Source organism: Haliaeetus leucocephalus, unplaced genomic scaffold (assembly GCF_000737465.1).
Source record: "Haliaeetus leucocephalus isolate CR32 unplaced genomic scaffold, Haliaeetus_leucocephalus-4.0 Scaffold722, whole genome shotgun sequence".
NCBI classification, from domain to species: domain Eukaryota; kingdom Metazoa; phylum Chordata; class Aves; order Accipitriformes; family Accipitridae; genus Haliaeetus; species Haliaeetus leucocephalus.
In genome coordinates, this window is record NW_010973158.1 from 1,400,007 (window position 1) to 1,417,177 (window position 17,171).

Sequence of the window (17,171 nt, forward strand, 5' to 3'; positions counted from 1 at the left end):
GATGAAAACAGCATGCAATCCCTGCAATAGCAGAGTCTCACAATGACCCAAGAAGTGCCTTCCAGTTAATTTATCACAGAGATTTCATTGACTTGCCCCTTCCAGATATCTCAAGAAGGTCCAGACAACAGCAACCGAGAATCAAAAAGATTCATCAATAAAGCCCAGCTAGATATGTAGCCTATTCCTGTTTCCACTGAGGTCCACAGATCTGCAGTTCTCTTTCCCATACAACTTCTTTCCTCAAAAAACAAGAGGCAACTGCACAACCTAAGTATGAACCTCCCTTTAAATGAATCAGGGGAATTACAGAGATGAAACAGAAAGAAAAGTACCAAGACTTCTACTCATGAAGCTACATTCATAGGCACTTTTGTTTTGTGATTATTCACTACTTCATCCCTCAGAAAATTATGCTATTATCTTGCTGGAATTTCACAGTTCTATAATTAGATGATCAGACTTAAAGATTAATAGACTAGGTAAAATATAAATGCATTAGATCCTGAAATGCAAATACGCCATATAACAGACACATAGGTTTGTACCCACAGCAGCATATGGCTGATATGAGATAGCCAAAGGCAAAAATAAAAGCTCATGCACAAAAACTTTATATATGTTCTCCGAATGTGGGACCAAGTTCAGCCTTCTCAACTGGTATAGATCAAACAAGCATCATTCACTTTTTTGTGGGTTGCACAGGCTACACAGAAGATTCCTAATCTATTGGTTAAAGTCTGGCAATTAAAGGTACCTATTTTTGGTCATCTTGCACATTGGTATAAATGTAGACCAGACTATCAAAGTTTAGGTACCTCAGTGTGGTGGTTTAACCCCCATAGGTACCATATGAGCTACTGTGAAGAAAATTAACTCTATCCCAGCCCAAACCAGTACACTCGGCATTTAAATTTACTTTCTATTCTTTTGTCCCACAGACAAAGGCTAAGGACAGGCTAAAGCATTTAGAGATTCCAGCCTTTACCATCACCTAAAAGGTCTGTTAGATTTTTTTCAAAAACTCTGTACTGTGTGCTAAGAAGAACAGTATAATTTCTTAGGAATGGAACTCACCGAGAACGTGAGCGACTTCTTGATTTCCGCCTCTCCCTGGACCTAGACCGTTTTTTCAGGGGACTTCTGGATCTGCGTCTGTCCTTGTGTCTTGAGAGTGATCTGTTGCCAGATCTACTTCTATACAAACAATGCCAGAAGAAAAATACTTTAATATTGAAACTTCATAAAAATTAGGTCAACCAACAAAGGAAAAAAACCCATAAATCTTGCCTCACTACATAAAATCAAGTAACAAGTTACACCTCAGTAATATACTGCCTACCAACATTCTTGCAAATACAGATACTTTATGCTTCACAGGGTCCACATGTCCTCCTTTGAAACAATGCACCATTTAAGTAATACCCATGTTTCACAATAACCTCCATGAACATTCTGGAATATATAAATTCATATCATATTAGGATAGCTGTCCTTAGTAAATTACAGTGCATAAAATAGACACATTTCTAGCAGCTTGTAAAAATAGTTACATTTTGTTTTTTCCCAGGCCCAGTCAGTTATTGCAGTCTTGATCACTGAAGAAAGACGGCTTTAACCGGTCTCTTTTTGCATTTTTCTTCAGCCATACAATTTAAATGAACTTTAAAAAAACCCAACCAAAGCAAAAAAAAAAAACCCACTGTCTGTGGTTCAGCATTTAGCCAAGCTAGCCTTTCAGTTGAAAGGATTTGTTAGCATGGATTTCAACTGTAACAATTCTCAAGGAAAGGAATGAGCATTTACTATATGATATGCAAATAATTTGCAGATATTCTAATAAAAATCCAATTAAAGTCTTCCAATAAACATATATAGTATAGTCGCAGATTTGATCAAGAAAATAAGACTTTTAAATATTATTATATTCTTTTTTTCCAAAATATTCCCTATTTTTCAACGATCACACTCCCTAGGAAAGCAAAAATAAAAAGCTGAATTTGAACATTAAGTTTCAAAAAACCACATCATTGGATACTTTGCCTGAGAGGTTAAGGTACCATGCAGTTTAACTTACCAAAGACAGAAAGGCCATGTATATTATTCAATAAATCCTGAAGAACAGGGAGGTACAAAAAATACCAGCTCCACCTGTCTTCTGCAGCTCAAGACACACAGAGTAATATATACCAAGAGGAGAGGCAACCATTTTTTACCTACAGCTTTGCTCTGCTTATCAGTGCAGAAATACAAACTAACAGGGCAAATTAATAAAAATTGAGTCAAAATAAGACCTTGAATAAGTTTTGTATCATAGAGATGAAAACAATTTAAGTGTTTTATAAAACAGTAAAACAAGGAAGTGGAAAGGATAGTTTATTCTTAGGGATGAAGTTGCCCCAACAGATCAGACTGGCCTTTTTTCAGCATGTTCTCAAAACAGTAGCAGTAGTAAATAATTTAGAAACTTATTTATATATATATATATATAAAACTATGAACAGTTTAAAGCACAGGTTTTCCATAAGTAAAAAAATGTATGTTTAACTTCTAAAAATCAATTTGGTTTGTGTCAATACAAAATATTACTGACATTACTGCAGTGTTATAGAAGACAAAGACTGTTTTGCAGTTACATCCTGAGTTAGGGAAACAGCAGAGAAGCAAGCAATAAGGAAGTGACCAAATTATTATTCTTGCATTAAAAAGGTACCTAGTATTTTGATGTCATTAGACAACATGTCCTGTGGTGTCTCACTATTGCAAAACTGAAGCCTGCACTTATATTGTATTTGTTTGGTAGTATAATTGATGATAACTCCCTCTGGCAATCTTTTCTGTATCTAAATGAATTTAAGTTACCTTCTTAAAAGATGATGCATGAAAGGATACAACAGAGCTGTTGCTGCAACACTGACAACACTCAGCTTTTTAAAGGTCAAATACATTCTAAATGTCTTGTTGTTGTTGTTACTTAATGTAGCCAAATATCTTTAGATTGATTACGTAAATGTTCAAAAGACATTCCTGACATTGAAAGAATCTGAACCATTTCAGGAGGCGTTTGTACGTCTCACAGAGCAAGACTGCCTCACTCTTGGAAAAACCGTAATGGGTATTCTTTAAAGGTGATCTAGCAATTTTATTTCCTCCCACATTCCAAAACCTGTTTCAGGACCGAACAAATTTAGCAAACCAAACAAAATCTGAAAAATGAAAAACTGCCCCTAAAGCCTTTTTCTTCTGCTTTTAAAACCCATACCTTTACATCTACAGTACAGTAAATAAAAATACTGCATGTGTTAACTCGATGTTTAGAAGTTCAGGACATCAGGAACTTTCTACTAGTAAAACCAACCAGCCTATCTGCTCAGGGTCTTAACAGTAAACTACATGTTTGATCCACAAAACACAAGTAATTATTTCTTTTTAAAATAAGGGTCACAAAATTATATAATGCTACATGGCACAAAATGTACCATGAAACCACAGAAATGGTTATGCTACATGGCACAAAACATGCCCTCTAGTGTGTTGTAACTGAAAGTAATCCTGAAAACATTTAGCATTTAGAGGGAAAGAGTACCAGTTCAGAGACGAAATTCCTGGTTACTCTGATCTGCTCAGTGTAAGTTAGTAATCTTCTCTACAGGGATACTCGTCTTGGAACTCAGTAAGAAATCTCAGTAACCATCACCAGTCAAAAAAACCCCAGTATGATCTTAGTCCAAAATAAAAACCATACCTACCTGTGTTTTGAGTGTGATCTTTTCCTTCTAGATCGGGATTTTGAGCTAGACCTGGATTCTGAACGAGAATGGGAACGAGATCGACCGCCTTTTCTTTCACTGCTCTTTCCAGACTCTGAGAGGAAAAAACCACTTTGCAGTGTAAGCTCAGAACATTTAAAGATCCCAGTTAACAATCTGGCACAAGTGGAATGTACCACACATAGTGCAAGGGGCCTACTCTTTGCACATCTTCCTTCTTTGCAAATATCCTTCAGAAACATCCAAGAAAGTCATTGCATATACTCGTTGAGTGCAGCCATCCTGCAGCAGTACACATAAACCAGATAATTATAAACAGCTAGCTCTATTAGGAATGGGATTTATGTTGCTGCCACAATGCACAAGATCACAACATGTTCTCCTCTTGGTCTATTATTTAATATAATTACTTTTTGTTTAAATAACCTGAGAAGAATGAATTTAGAGGGCGTAATTTTGAAAACAAGCATAAAATGTAAATAATAATTAGTACTTTCCATATTTTTAGATATTTCAACCACTGCACAAATACTGAAGTTTTATTCCTCAAACATTGTTTTGCAGGAGGAAGGGATGGAGAGAACAGGGTGAAAAGTTAGATCCAAAGGCCAGGAAGTCAACAGAAACCTTTAGCAGTGACCTCACCAGACTTTGGTTCAGATTCTAAAAGACTGTTATTCTGCTGCTTAACATTGAGGAAATGTTAGAGCCGTTTTTCTTCCAACCCTAAAAAACAACAGAAAATACTCACCCACCTCCCCAACCCCCAAACCCTCAAGAGTCCACACTATCTAACCTATGTAAGACAAGGTCTGGGTTTGTTAGTGAGAAGAATGACAAAATGTCGCTGATGAAAAGAAAAAGGAGGATCCCAACTGCAAGTTTAACAAATTGAGAATTTTTTTATGTTGCAGTTTTGCAAACAGTTTAAGTCAGAATAAACCAGCACTGAAATGTCTGTCTAACCTCTCAACCCACCAACACCTTCCTCCTTGACCTGGCATCTCAGTGTTAACAGGGATCAGGGAACCAACCTGGATGGAAGAAAAGTCCTTTATAATATGTTAAGTTTTATCCCAGATTAATTCTCTGATCCCATTTGCTACAAGGATGCACACAGTCTTGAGCCAGCATGAAAAAGAGCATAGCCCAGGCACAAAATTAACCTGCTGCAGATAAGGAAAGCATAGTATTACTGCTTTCAGAACCATACTAGCTCCCTCTGATCATCAAACTATGGCATTAATAGGTGCTAGAGGAGAACAAAACAAAATATAAAGCATCCTCTTTTAAAAGTTTTTAAGTACCTTGAACTTTAAAAGCACCAATATTAAGTATTAACTTTGCATTTTTGAAAACACTCAGTGAGAATGTATCTGAAAATAAGACAAGATGAAGTAAAAAGTCAGCTTCATTCCCCTGCTTTGTTGCATGAACACAATTTTGGTTATTTTCTTTTTTTTCCAACACATATTGTTCACTTTGAGTACCCTTTTCCTGTGTTTGATAATGCTCTGAGAAGTGTGTGCCAAGGTACACACAGAACATGTCTGTTAGGTAATGAACATCATGTACCTACCTGGCTCAATAGCAGCAGATATGAAAGACTGGGCTTCCCTTACTCTCTTCATCACTTCTTCCAGTTCCTTGGCAGCTGCTTGCGGTGTCATTTCAGGAGGCTTCACTATTGCATTATTGGAGTGATTTATTCTAAATTAAGGAAAAATAAAACTTTTAACTCCCAAACACTTGAAAAGGGAAAATGAAAAACAACAACTAAAAACTTCAAAGTTCAGCAAAACTACAGATTCATCCTAACACTCATCTGTTCTAAATATCTGAAATGTCTTTTATTGCTTTCAAATCTTACCACTTGTAAATAAACGTGGCACAATATTTCTGTGTTAAAATATTTGCTAGTAGAAGTCTAGGAATCTATTTCTCTATTCCAGATCAAATCTCTATGTTAAGGCCAACTAATTACATACATATTATATAGAAAACTTAATTAGTTCTAAGGACTTTGCACATTCTGTCACTATTATAGCTTCCACTTTCTCAAGATTAAATACAAATATATTTTACTCAATGGCATCCATATTCTTCTCAGAGAAAGTTATGCACAACCTTGAAACTGGAGTTTATAAAAATGTTCCAGTTTGCTAACAATAGGTCCTTATATTGAAAAAATATTCATCACAGCAGTTTCTTGCACATCAGATCACAAATGTATAAGAATAGAAAGAAATCTCTCATTCAATAGTCATATGGATAATTAATTTCTTACTTCAGTGGCCTGTCTCCAAACATAACTCCATTAAACGCAAGAGCTCGAGGTACAGAATTTTGGTCTGCAAATTCCACAAAAGCAAATCGTGTTGGTTGTGTCTCATCACCTGCCATTCGCACAAATTTGACTTCTCCAACTTGCTTAAAGAATTCAAGCAGCTGATCTGCTGTTGTAGTCTAGAAAGAGTCGAAGAGCTCAGCTGAAGTAAAATACATAATGAAAACAACTTATCTAATATATCAGGTAATCTAAGAGCTACAGATTTTGGAAAGATATTTCACCATTATTACATAGACAACATGAATTTTGCCATGTTACACTTTAAGAAAGACAGGTATTTTTTCTTCCTTTAATCTAAAGAATATACTACAATTTAGAATAATGCAACCACAAGCCCTGAACTCCTACATCTAGGTTAAAAAAGCATTTGCACCATTTTGCAATTTTCAGGCAACTCGTTTGAAATAACTGATGAGGAATTTCCTTACACACCTGTGTACAAGCTACTGACCATGAATATTGATCAATTAAAAAAAAAAAAATCCAAACAATATTACAAGACTTAGCTTTTATCTGTTTTTCTACTAGCTTCCAGTTTGTTTTATTTTATCGCAATCAATAGTACTTTTACATTCTAGTAGCTACTTTGGCAGTCAAAAAAACTCCAAAATAAAATATTTATATTGCCATCAGTCAAAAGCAAATAGTTTTTCAATTAATTCAATCAACTGCTGAAAAACCAAGTTTCTGACAGACCTAACTTTCCAGTTACAGAAACTCAAAGGTATTTATGCTAATTTTGCAACCCCCACTAGGACACATCATTCCATCTTACTGTACTTAAGCAACTGCACAGTGTTGTGGGGAACAGCTACCATGATCTCCCGACTTCTGAGGCATTGCTAAGCTAACACAACCCAGCTGGACATTTCATCAGCACACACAATCATAAGCATGTTTCTTGAATTCAGCTACAGTGTGATGTCTCTGGTATCCTGCCAGAATGAATTCCACAGTTTGGTCTGATCTGACTGGCACAGAAGCATTCAAAATTCAAAATATCACTAGTTACCAAAAAGGATATTATTTTTTGTTCAATTCCTATTGTCATCAACTGATGAAAACTCTTTAACATTAGAATTCACGAATTACAATTCTAAACCTTCTTTTAGTATTTCCATTACACAAAAAAAAGCTACCTGGGAATTCAAGTTTCCAACATAGACTGTTCTCCTGATTTCATCAATTTTGGATGGATCCACATTCCCCATAATTGGTGGTTGTGGTATTTCTCCCAGTGCTGTAATGTTAGGGTCCAATGCTGCTGCTGGTATAGCCCCCAAAGTGCCAAGTGAAACACCGAGCTAGAAAACACAAAACCAGAATACACTTTGCAACCAAGCACTGGTGGGAGATACTTCACTTGTTAATATTTGCCTGCCTTGTACATTTCTGTAAAAAAAAATCTAATGAATATACAATATTTTAAGGTCCCAGCAGAGCACTTTTTTTAAAGAACAAAAATCTACCCATAAATAACCTTCTATAGTGAGGATTTTCTGTGGGCTATCATTTAAGATCTTATCAAAGAGGTCAGGCCAGGGATGCAGTGTATCAATCAGAAAACATATAGGCTTGAACTTCTAATTCTTACAGTCAATCAAATTGAGTAAGATGCCTTCAGACACTACTAATATTATCATTTTTTTGCCACAGCAAGTATTAGGAGTAGAGGAGGAACTGCTGAGCCCTTGCCCAGCAAGGGAAGAAGGGAATTTGCAGTGCCCAGGACCAATTTGTTCTGTAATAGGTATCAGTCCACCAAAGGGACAGATAAGGTACCTTTTGGACAAACACAACATGTAAGGCAAGATTAATTACAGTTGAAATGCGAAGGATATTAAGTCAAAGTTCCTTCCCTACAAACACAGTCACTTCCTAGAGAATTAGGACAATACAGCTCTCATTTTTGGAACTGCGAATTGAAATCTCTCCTGGGGAATGTTATAAAAAATGTCACTTGAAAATCACTATTAAATTGGTCTGCTGAGTTCCTGGTTTGAATTTTTTTTTCTCCACCCAAAAAGCAACTGCCTTTCCAGCAAACAAATTTTCTAACAGGTGTGAGAAATTCTCAATAAGCTACCTGTAATTTTTTTTTTTACGTAAAAAAGGAGAAAACTACTCTATTTTAACTTGAAATTTTCCCTGAATAGGTCACAGCACCCTGCTGATGTCAAGAAAGGCTTACAGAGGCAAAAGGGAACTGAGCAGAAGTAGCAGCAGCTAGCTCTGATGCTTTTTGTAGTAAAAACATTGCTACGCAAACAGTCAAAAGCCCTGTTGTAGAGATACCAAATAAAAGCACCCAATGCAGCATCTTAATAGTCCAAAGAACTGTGTCAATGTAACTCTTATGTTTTAACAAATTTTTAGGAAGTGGATAGCACTGCCACTGGACCAAATTAATGGGTCTAGGGAAGGACAACAATTAAAATGGACACAACCAAAATCAGTATTTACCCACTGTTCTGCAAAATAGTAATCTGAAAGAAAAACCCAGGAAAAGTACTTCATGGACATCTTATGATCTACCCTCAAAAGAGGCACCACAGCTAAACCCTCACTGATCTAGCATACAAGAGGACAACATCCATAGATCAGATAGTTCTTGTTCTCTGAACACAGAAAAGGCTACTGAGTATAAAGAAAACCAGAAATCAAACAGCAACTGAATTTTTCTTACTGTAGTCAAAGGGGTTGGTGTAGGTATAGGAAGCAACCCTGCACCAGGCATCAGGCTTGTCATAGTAGGAGCAGGCGCCAACAGAGAAAGGGCTTTGGCTTCATCTGGGATTTTACCTGAAGAAGCAAATGAAAGCATTACACAGAGTTGGAACACTACACAGATGTTACTCTTTCTATGATCTTACAATTACCCTTGCATTTAAAAATGTAATAAATAACAATGAATCTATCTACCAGATCCTTACAAAGAAACAAATAAGAACTTAAGTTTTTCCTTTTACCCTGCTCTACTAGGAAAAACAAAAGTGAGCAAAACTTCAAAGACTAGCAATCTCATTAATGGATTATTATTTTAAAAACTGAATAATGTATACAATTATTTAACACTTTGAGCTATGGGTCACCTGTACTGGAAACTTAATGTTCATGAACCAAACGATATCAAGCATGGACGCTTTCCCAGGGCGGTGTTTTCGCGGTGATCGAAAGTTGTTTTACACATGACAACCGTTCGTGTTGGCTGCATCACTAATAGCACACAGAACATCAGATACAGAAAAGAAGAACATTTTTTAAAGTTTAATCCCCAGAAATGGCAAATAACCAAATCAGTAAAAGAAAAAAAAGGAAAAAAAAAAACACCCAAAGTATGTGTTAGCTGAAATTTGTGCTTTTTTTTAAATTCCTCTGGTGCTACCTACTTTGGATGTAAAAATAAATAAAAATAAAATAAAAACTACTAAACTACTGTGACTCCACACAATACATACTACAAGTGAAGTTGGAGGTGGAAGAGGGGAGGGAAGAAAAAATTTAGATTTGTACTGTCTCACATTCTAGGTCACTTCAGTTTATCTGAAACTTTGACAAATTAGCTTTAAATTTCCTGAGATTGAAGAAAATCATAACTCATCAGTTAAGCAACCTATATTTTCCCCAAATACCTATTTCCTACTATTTCAATCAGATGATATTCCCCGTGTAAAGCTAAAGGTTTAAGTAATATCTAATCTGAATTAAACACAGGTTTCATTCAATGTTAGTCACAATTAGACTGCTAAATGAACCCCCCAAAATCTTCAAAAATCAGAAGATTTAGTAGTTAAAAAATTATGATTACAATTAAACATAAGTATTAAATTTGAAATGTAAAGGAATTTAAACTGGTATAAACATTAAACGCTAAACTGAAAAACTACTGAAAGAAGTTTTAATTATACTAGGTATCTATGATCTATTCAAAACTGCTGGCATAATTGTATATATGCTATCCAGCTGAGCCCTTTGGTATTACCCCATGCACTTAATAAAGTAAATGCTTTTATTGAAACACAGTTTTAAAAGTCAAGGTATACACAAATACTGTGCCAGTGGCTTTTACTGCTTTGGTTCAAACTGTGTATGTTTTAACTATAAAGCTCCTAAGATCAGGATTTAAAAATGTATATATAAATATTCTTATCAAAAAGCAAAATATGAGGTAAGTTTCAAAACACTGTGCAGTTTTAGCTATACAAGTTCCAACAGACCCCACAGGAAACATACTACTTTAAAAAAATAAAAGGAAGAAAAGTGTTGCACACCTGTTCTACAGATCTGCAGCAAACAGGTTACAGTTGGACATGACCAAAGGACAAAATGAATCTAAATGAAACTTAATTTATATGTAGCATGGGTTGAATAGAAAAGATAAAATAACAGTACCCTTTTCTTCCTCATGCTTCCTATTTACATTTATTTTATTTATGTTAAATTTTGAGGCACCTTGCTCCTTAACATGTAACAAACCACTTGATTTTGCTATCTAAAGGAGAAAAATAGGAAAATTATTAGCACTTAAGAATTAACTGTGCAATAATGACTTCCAGGGCTTTTTAAAAAACAGGCATGCATCTGAGTCGTCATCACACTGTTCAGCACTCTTTACAGATCTCACGTTGAAGTGAGGCATGCAATGTGTACCTGAGGTGTACCCAATTTGCCTGTCTGCTCATGAGTATCAGGTACTTTGCTGCACATCCTGCCTAATATGTAGCTAACTAACGGGCTTTTAATTATACAGTTCCAGCAGCTGTGTGTGCAAATTAGGCATAGAATTATGTACCAGTTCTTCTGAAAACTGAAATACTTAAGTGTTTTCAAATTACTAATGAACCAGACCTTATCCTGAACAGCTAGTACCTTGCAATTAACTGGATACTCATGCAGGTTTCTACAGGATCAACAGACATGGCTCAAGTAAATCCAATGGCAGAAATGGCTCCTCAAGTGGTGTGTCTGCATTCTAATTTAGATCCTTGGTCAGTAATGTACATAAGTATATGCCTAATTTAAGTATGCGCTTACATACATTCAATTTAATATACACTTAACCAGACAAGAGATGCTTAGGCATTTAGCCCTTTTAAACAGAACTGAATTAGGCACATAACTAAACAGACAATGAGTCAAGTTCAGAAAGGTACTTAAATACAAGCCTAAATTTTTAAGTATATGGGTCATCTTACTGAAATAATTGGAATTATTCATTTGCTCAAATGTTGCTCAAGGAATCCACTGAACACTTTCGGTTAAGCAGCACCGTTACAGCAGTTCAAAGAATAAATAACATGCATATCTAAATTGTAAAGTTAGCAGCATTATTTCCAGAATACTTAGTCCTTCAACAATGTAATGTTTTATTTTAAATACAAAATCTAGTTGGTCAGTTCCACGCCACAAAGACTTATTCATCTTATTCAAGAATGAGAAAGGGTCTATCTCTACACACAGATCCCTGAAAATTTGCCTGTATGTTCAAAGATACTGTCTTATCAAAGGATCCTTCTCCAGTTTTTAAGACCAGGTCAAATGTTTTAACAATTCTATAGAAAACAAACCATTGTGAGGAAAAAAATGAAAACCTGAAATATCTTGCAAATTTATTTCCTATTTTTTAGATGGTTTTGAAAAACAAATTAATACGTGAGGCCAAATAACCTCACAAGTTACAGGCTTTAAGTTTTGGAGTTTTATCTCCATGAATTTAATTACAAAAGGAATACAAGCCCACAAAGATACAACAAAATATGTGGGTTATGACACAACAAAAAGCCACTTTAGCTTAACTGTTTCATTTTTTAAAATCATGGTATTTAAAAGTTGAATGGAAATGAGGTAAAGATATTTATTTTCTAATGAGGGAAACAAAATAAATATGCCACATCTATACTACCTCCTTAGAAAGACTTCTTAGAAGCTCTTGTGTTTCGTAAATTACAGATTCTATGATAATTTATTGACTGATTCTTCACTTTGCAAAGGAATCTGGAAGCAGATGTGGATTAGCTCTGCATTGCCTAGAGAGACCTTATGCTTCTTAGGAAATGTACAGTTGTCCTAAGTATCAGTTATGATTGTTACTTTTTGTATCACTGAAGTGCTTAAGAGCTATAATCAACCTAGTCCATACCAGAATCCATTTTGCTAAATGCTGAACCAAAGTATCTGCGCTAAGCAAGTACTGATCACACTATTTTCACTCCCCTTCAAGTGCTCAGAAGACATTAATTTCCTGCTCTTTGTACTGAAACTACATCGTTAATCCTTCCCCCCAAAATGGCTTCTGCAATAAATAAGTTTGCTTGTTTTAAAAATACTTATAGTTCGCACCTACTCTATAAACATAATTAAAGGAATTGTTACTTTCCTTCTGTTTTAAATCATGGAAAATGTGCACTTACAAATAAAATAATTTCTGTGTGATCCAGTTCATGATTCTTACTGGATTTAGCAGCAGTGATTAAAGAGATTACACCTCCTGGCAATTACCTCAACTGCCACAGCTAAATCCAACAGATCACGAAGCAAAGCTCTTCCCAGCTTCAGTGCACAGCCTGGTGCATTACCAGAGTGAAACAAATTGATCCCAATGCAGCTGGCTGTAAGAGCAATGCCTGAGGACTAGACACACCACCTGGTCCACCACTTCTGTTTCAGGGCTTCCGTTTCACAAGAAGAAAGAACATCATTTAGGGATGAGAACCTTCTCCATCACTCCATCACGAACTGCCAGGGTTTTGAGATTGTGAGACGACCAAGACAATAGGGTTTTTTTTCCTTTTTTTTTTTTTTAAAAAAAAAAAAAAAACACCTCTTCTTGAAATAACTACCACTGGAGCATGTCAAATGCAATATACACGTACATACACACACACACAGAGAACTGATTCAATCTTCCCACAAATAACAGCGTTAAAAGACAATGTGCCTCACATAACACATTCCAACCAAAACTTCAGGCTGCATTTGTACTTATGAGTGGTAAACAGTTTTTTTCTGAAAATTATAAAAAAAAAAAGGGTGAAATCTTACTGCCACTGACCTCACTGGAGCAAGGTTTCATTGGAAGCAAACAAGTATTTCATGACATTCAATATTCATGAAAGTTCAATTTCAGAAATATTTTAAACTCTTCTTCTATTAGACATAAATAGTAAGCCTTCTTTCAAACAGACCATGCAACCTAAAATAAAACTACTCTGCTGAGAAGAGAAAAATAGCAGAGAAAGATCATGACTTGACTTTGTAAAGTTAATTTCTCCAGAAGAGTTTCAACTGCCCTTTTCCAAGATAAACTCACAAAGCATAACATATGAAAGAATGTATCTTAAAACAGATATATTTTTCACTATTCCTGTCTTCTGACACAATGTGCTCATCTGTTGAATTTGGATGCTTAAACATATTCCAAATCAAATTTATCTGTAATTCACAGCATAAAAATTAATCACATTCTAAATTCTGTGTATACCATCCACCATTCATAAGCAGCTTCAGGTCAACTTCAAAATGAAACACTGTGAACCCTTTACAAAACACCATTTTTACAGAACTGAAATACCAGTTCACAAGTACAAGGGAAAGAGATTTAACAGAACAAAACAAAAAAGGGACAAAATAAAATAAAAATAAAAATAAAAGAAACAAAGGAAAGAAAGCAAAATAAAATAAAAACAGAGACAGGGCGTCCATCTTCAGCAGGCCAGACTTCGATCTCATTTCCCCCATGAAGGTTTCACTTGGCGGCAGGTTTAGTGGCATGGCAAACAATGCCTAACTCAGGCAAGTGTAACAGGTCTGCCTTGGCCAGTCTAGTCATCTAATAATGCACAAATATCACACAGAGAAAACATACAAAACCAAATTAATAGTCAAAATCCATCTACTAGATAATGTGGACATAAAATTTAGAATGATTAGGGTGGCATCTTTGTTTATTTTTCAACCTTTGTGTTCTCAAAGTATAACGTTTAAAGAAAAACCTACCAATACAACACATAAAAAGGTGGTATTTTGACAGCTTAATAATGTTACTTCATTTACAATTACATTTTTGTTAAATTGTTTATTAAAATGTCACAGAATGAACATTGTTTTCATTGTGTAGTGATTCCCTCCTCATACTCCCTTGATTTACCAGTTTAAATACACTCCAAATTTCAGATTTTATTCTGTTTTTTAAAACCAAGTTTTCAGAGTTCCGTTTTACCTCTCCTCTATGTTCAATTCGGCGCATGAAACGTTTTATTACTGGCACCGTTGGCCACGGATATAATTTTACCTCCCAGTAGAATATAGCCATCACTACTTTTAAAGCCTGTGATACACTCCACTGACTCCATTAACAATGCATCATATGATACATGGTCAATCAAAAATCTTGTGCTGTGGTCTCCAAACCCATACTTATTCCACACAATAAATTCCTCAAAAAGTTAAACCTATATAAATTCACATCTTTATAAATTAAAATTAGTGATTCTGTTAGAAAGTTACATGGAAACAGCATTTTGACATAAAAAAATTTGACCTCACAACCTAATCACTTGTTCACTTAATTATGCATAAATCTCCGTGTGGTCCAGAATGATTTTGAACAGTGACAGCTTCTCTGTAATACGTTTTCTCAGAAATGCCTAATAAGTCAGCTATAAATGGGGCTGGAACAAGATTTGTCAGAACTTTGATTTTATTCTCCGTCCATTCATTGTCTACCATCAAGAGACACAGGAAAATGTAGCTTTACCTGCCTGTTGCCATATCACGTCAGGCAGTGATCTCATCACAAGAAAAACACCAGGAAGTGTTCTTCATTCATTAGGCGGCAATCTTCCCTCTCTGTCAGTACTGAACCAGTGTTAAGGTCTTTTCAATGAAACATAAAACTAACATCCTGAATAATTTGTAGTCAATTATTTAGGGGCAGTTTTTCAATAGGGACTCTGGTCTCATTAGCCTTTGCAGAGCTTCAAGTGGATACAGCAATATCCTCTTCATGGTTTAAGAACAAGTTCAAAAAATAAAACCAAAAACCCCCAAAACAAGGCATAAAAGCATCTAAAAACTTAGGCTTCACAAAAGACAAATATATGTGCCATATGCCCCTATTAGGAAGACTACAAGAATAGGCAGCATGTTGTAGGCCAATATAGCCCTTAGTGAAAGTACTTACACAGTCTAAGAAACATTGGAGACTTGTCAGAGTTTGCTAGGAACTTCCCAGACCATTACCACAGCACCACTAATCTCATACTATCCAGATCATGATGTGGCAAACATGCCAAAAAATGGTACTCTAGGATCACTGCTAACAAACTCCAAGAAGTCAACAGTATTTTTTGAACCAAAACCTGACTCTTGCAGTTAGAAAAGTTATGTTAATAGGACGTATTTCTGGACTTGCTCTAAATATTGTTGTTCATGGCAAAACAGCTACCATGTTCAAAGTGAAGTTAGGTTCACTCCACAGCTGGAATGTTTCCACTCCAAAGAGGCAAAAAGTCCAGAACCACATAGGCAGATGCTCAATTCCACAATGATCCCAATGAAGTCAATGGGGCTCTGCCTAACTCCAGCGGTATGCCTACTGCAGTGCCCTGCTTCATGTAACTGTATTCAGATCTGGGATATTATACTAACAATACAAACTACCTTGTAATCAACACCTCTGTAAAGCATGGCCTCAAAGCTAGTTAAGGGAACACTTGTAAATTTAGTATTCACCAAATATTTTATATTATTAAGAGTTTTAAAAATCTTTTAAGCAGGAAGCATTCTGTACAGATCATTGCATTTTTAAAGACGTATCCAAAACCAAAAAGAAGTACCAGTATACATAAGGAAGTCTTTTTATGGCACACAAAGTAATACTTTCCATAGTAACAAGAGAGGAAAATTGAAATTTTTTTTATTAAACTAGCAGGTAAACATTTATATTCAAATAGTAATTATCACCATGAATGCTAAGTATTTTAGATTAGATTAATCAAAAATGGCCAAATGCACATATCACACATCTACAAGACAAAACTGGGATTCAGTCAAAAAAAAAAGGAAAAATAATCAGTATCTTAAAAAAACAAAAACCAATAACCAAACCTCCAAAACCCAACAAACCCACCACACCAAAGGTGATACAATACGATCCAAACTGCAGTGTTATTAGTGCCAGGAAATTGTCTAATCTTTTCAGTGCTCCATTGACTTCAGTGAGAACTCTGTGTGAGAATAAGCTTGCCAACAGAAACCATACTGAAGGGAATTATTTTACCTTGTTTTCCCTCAAAATATGTAGTTACTATGGAAAACTGAATTATCATAATTTGAATCAACTGTCTTTGCTGCTGAATTTCAATTAAATCTATATAATTGGGTTTCTTCATTCAATTTTCAATTTTGTTTCAAACATATTTTTTTTAAAAAGCAATAAAATAAAATAAAATAAAATAACAACAGAGCACCACCTCCTTACATGGAAAGCTTAAAACAATTAGCAGACATGACAAAGACCAACATTACAGAAGAATGTCTAAAATACCAACCTTCTGCGCAGGGCACAACTATCAAAGCTCTGTCAATAAAAACCGTGTTAGTTAGATGCTGGGCCACACCAACACTCGATGCTTCACGAAACTTAATATAACATACTTTGGAGGAAAAAGCAAGAGGTGCATTGCTGCAAGATAAAAGGAAAAAAACGATTAGTCACATTAAATAATTGTATGCACATATTTTTAACTATTACTCCTTAATAAAAAAATTGGGTTTAGACTTCCTGGAAAAGTTAGCCAAAAGGTGAGCCTATAGAAATTTACTAAGTTGCCTACTTACTATGTCACTGAAAAAGGCATAGCATAGCACCTCCTCCTTTTAAATAGAAACTTAAAGAAGCAAAAATCCCAAATTAACAAGGCTATTTTTATTTTATAATCTTAGTAAACAACACTGACCAATACATTCCAAATTACTATTTCAAGTAGCATATTTACTGGACGTATTCGTCAAGTAAATAATTTGGGGGGGGGGGGGGTCCCCCAATAAAC

The 17,171-nt window shown here is 35.3% G+C and overlaps 1 protein-coding gene across 7 annotated transcripts in view; it reads right to left on the reverse strand.

The window, feature by feature from the left end:
* The window catches only part of SREK1 (splicing regulatory glutamine/lysine-rich protein 1), a 38,645-nt gene that overhangs the window by 10,167 nt on the left and 11,307 nt on the right, over positions 1 to 17,171 (reverse strand). Inside the window, exons 2-8 of one of the 7 annotated variants that reach the window (XM_010580511.1) lie at positions 16,671 to 16,804; positions 8,807 to 8,922; positions 7,260 to 7,424; positions 6,058 to 6,236; positions 5,350 to 5,480; positions 3,750 to 3,864; positions 1,078 to 1,197 (exon numbers count right to left, since the gene is read on the reverse strand). In XM_010580511.1, coding sequence (XP_010578813.1) covers positions 1,078 to 1,197; positions 3,750 to 3,864; positions 5,350 to 5,480; positions 6,058 to 6,236; positions 7,260 to 7,424; positions 8,807 to 8,922; positions 16,671 to 16,804 — 960 coding nt within the window. Of the gene's footprint in view, positions 1 to 1,077; positions 1,198 to 3,749; positions 4,053 to 5,349; positions 5,481 to 6,057; positions 6,237 to 7,259; positions 7,425 to 8,806; positions 8,923 to 9,212; positions 9,337 to 12,939; positions 13,949 to 14,875; positions 15,023 to 16,670; positions 16,805 to 17,171 lie in introns of those variants that run through there. The other 6 variants (XM_010580505.1, XR_775195.1, XM_010580508.1 and 3 more) reach the window with 6 other exon arrangements.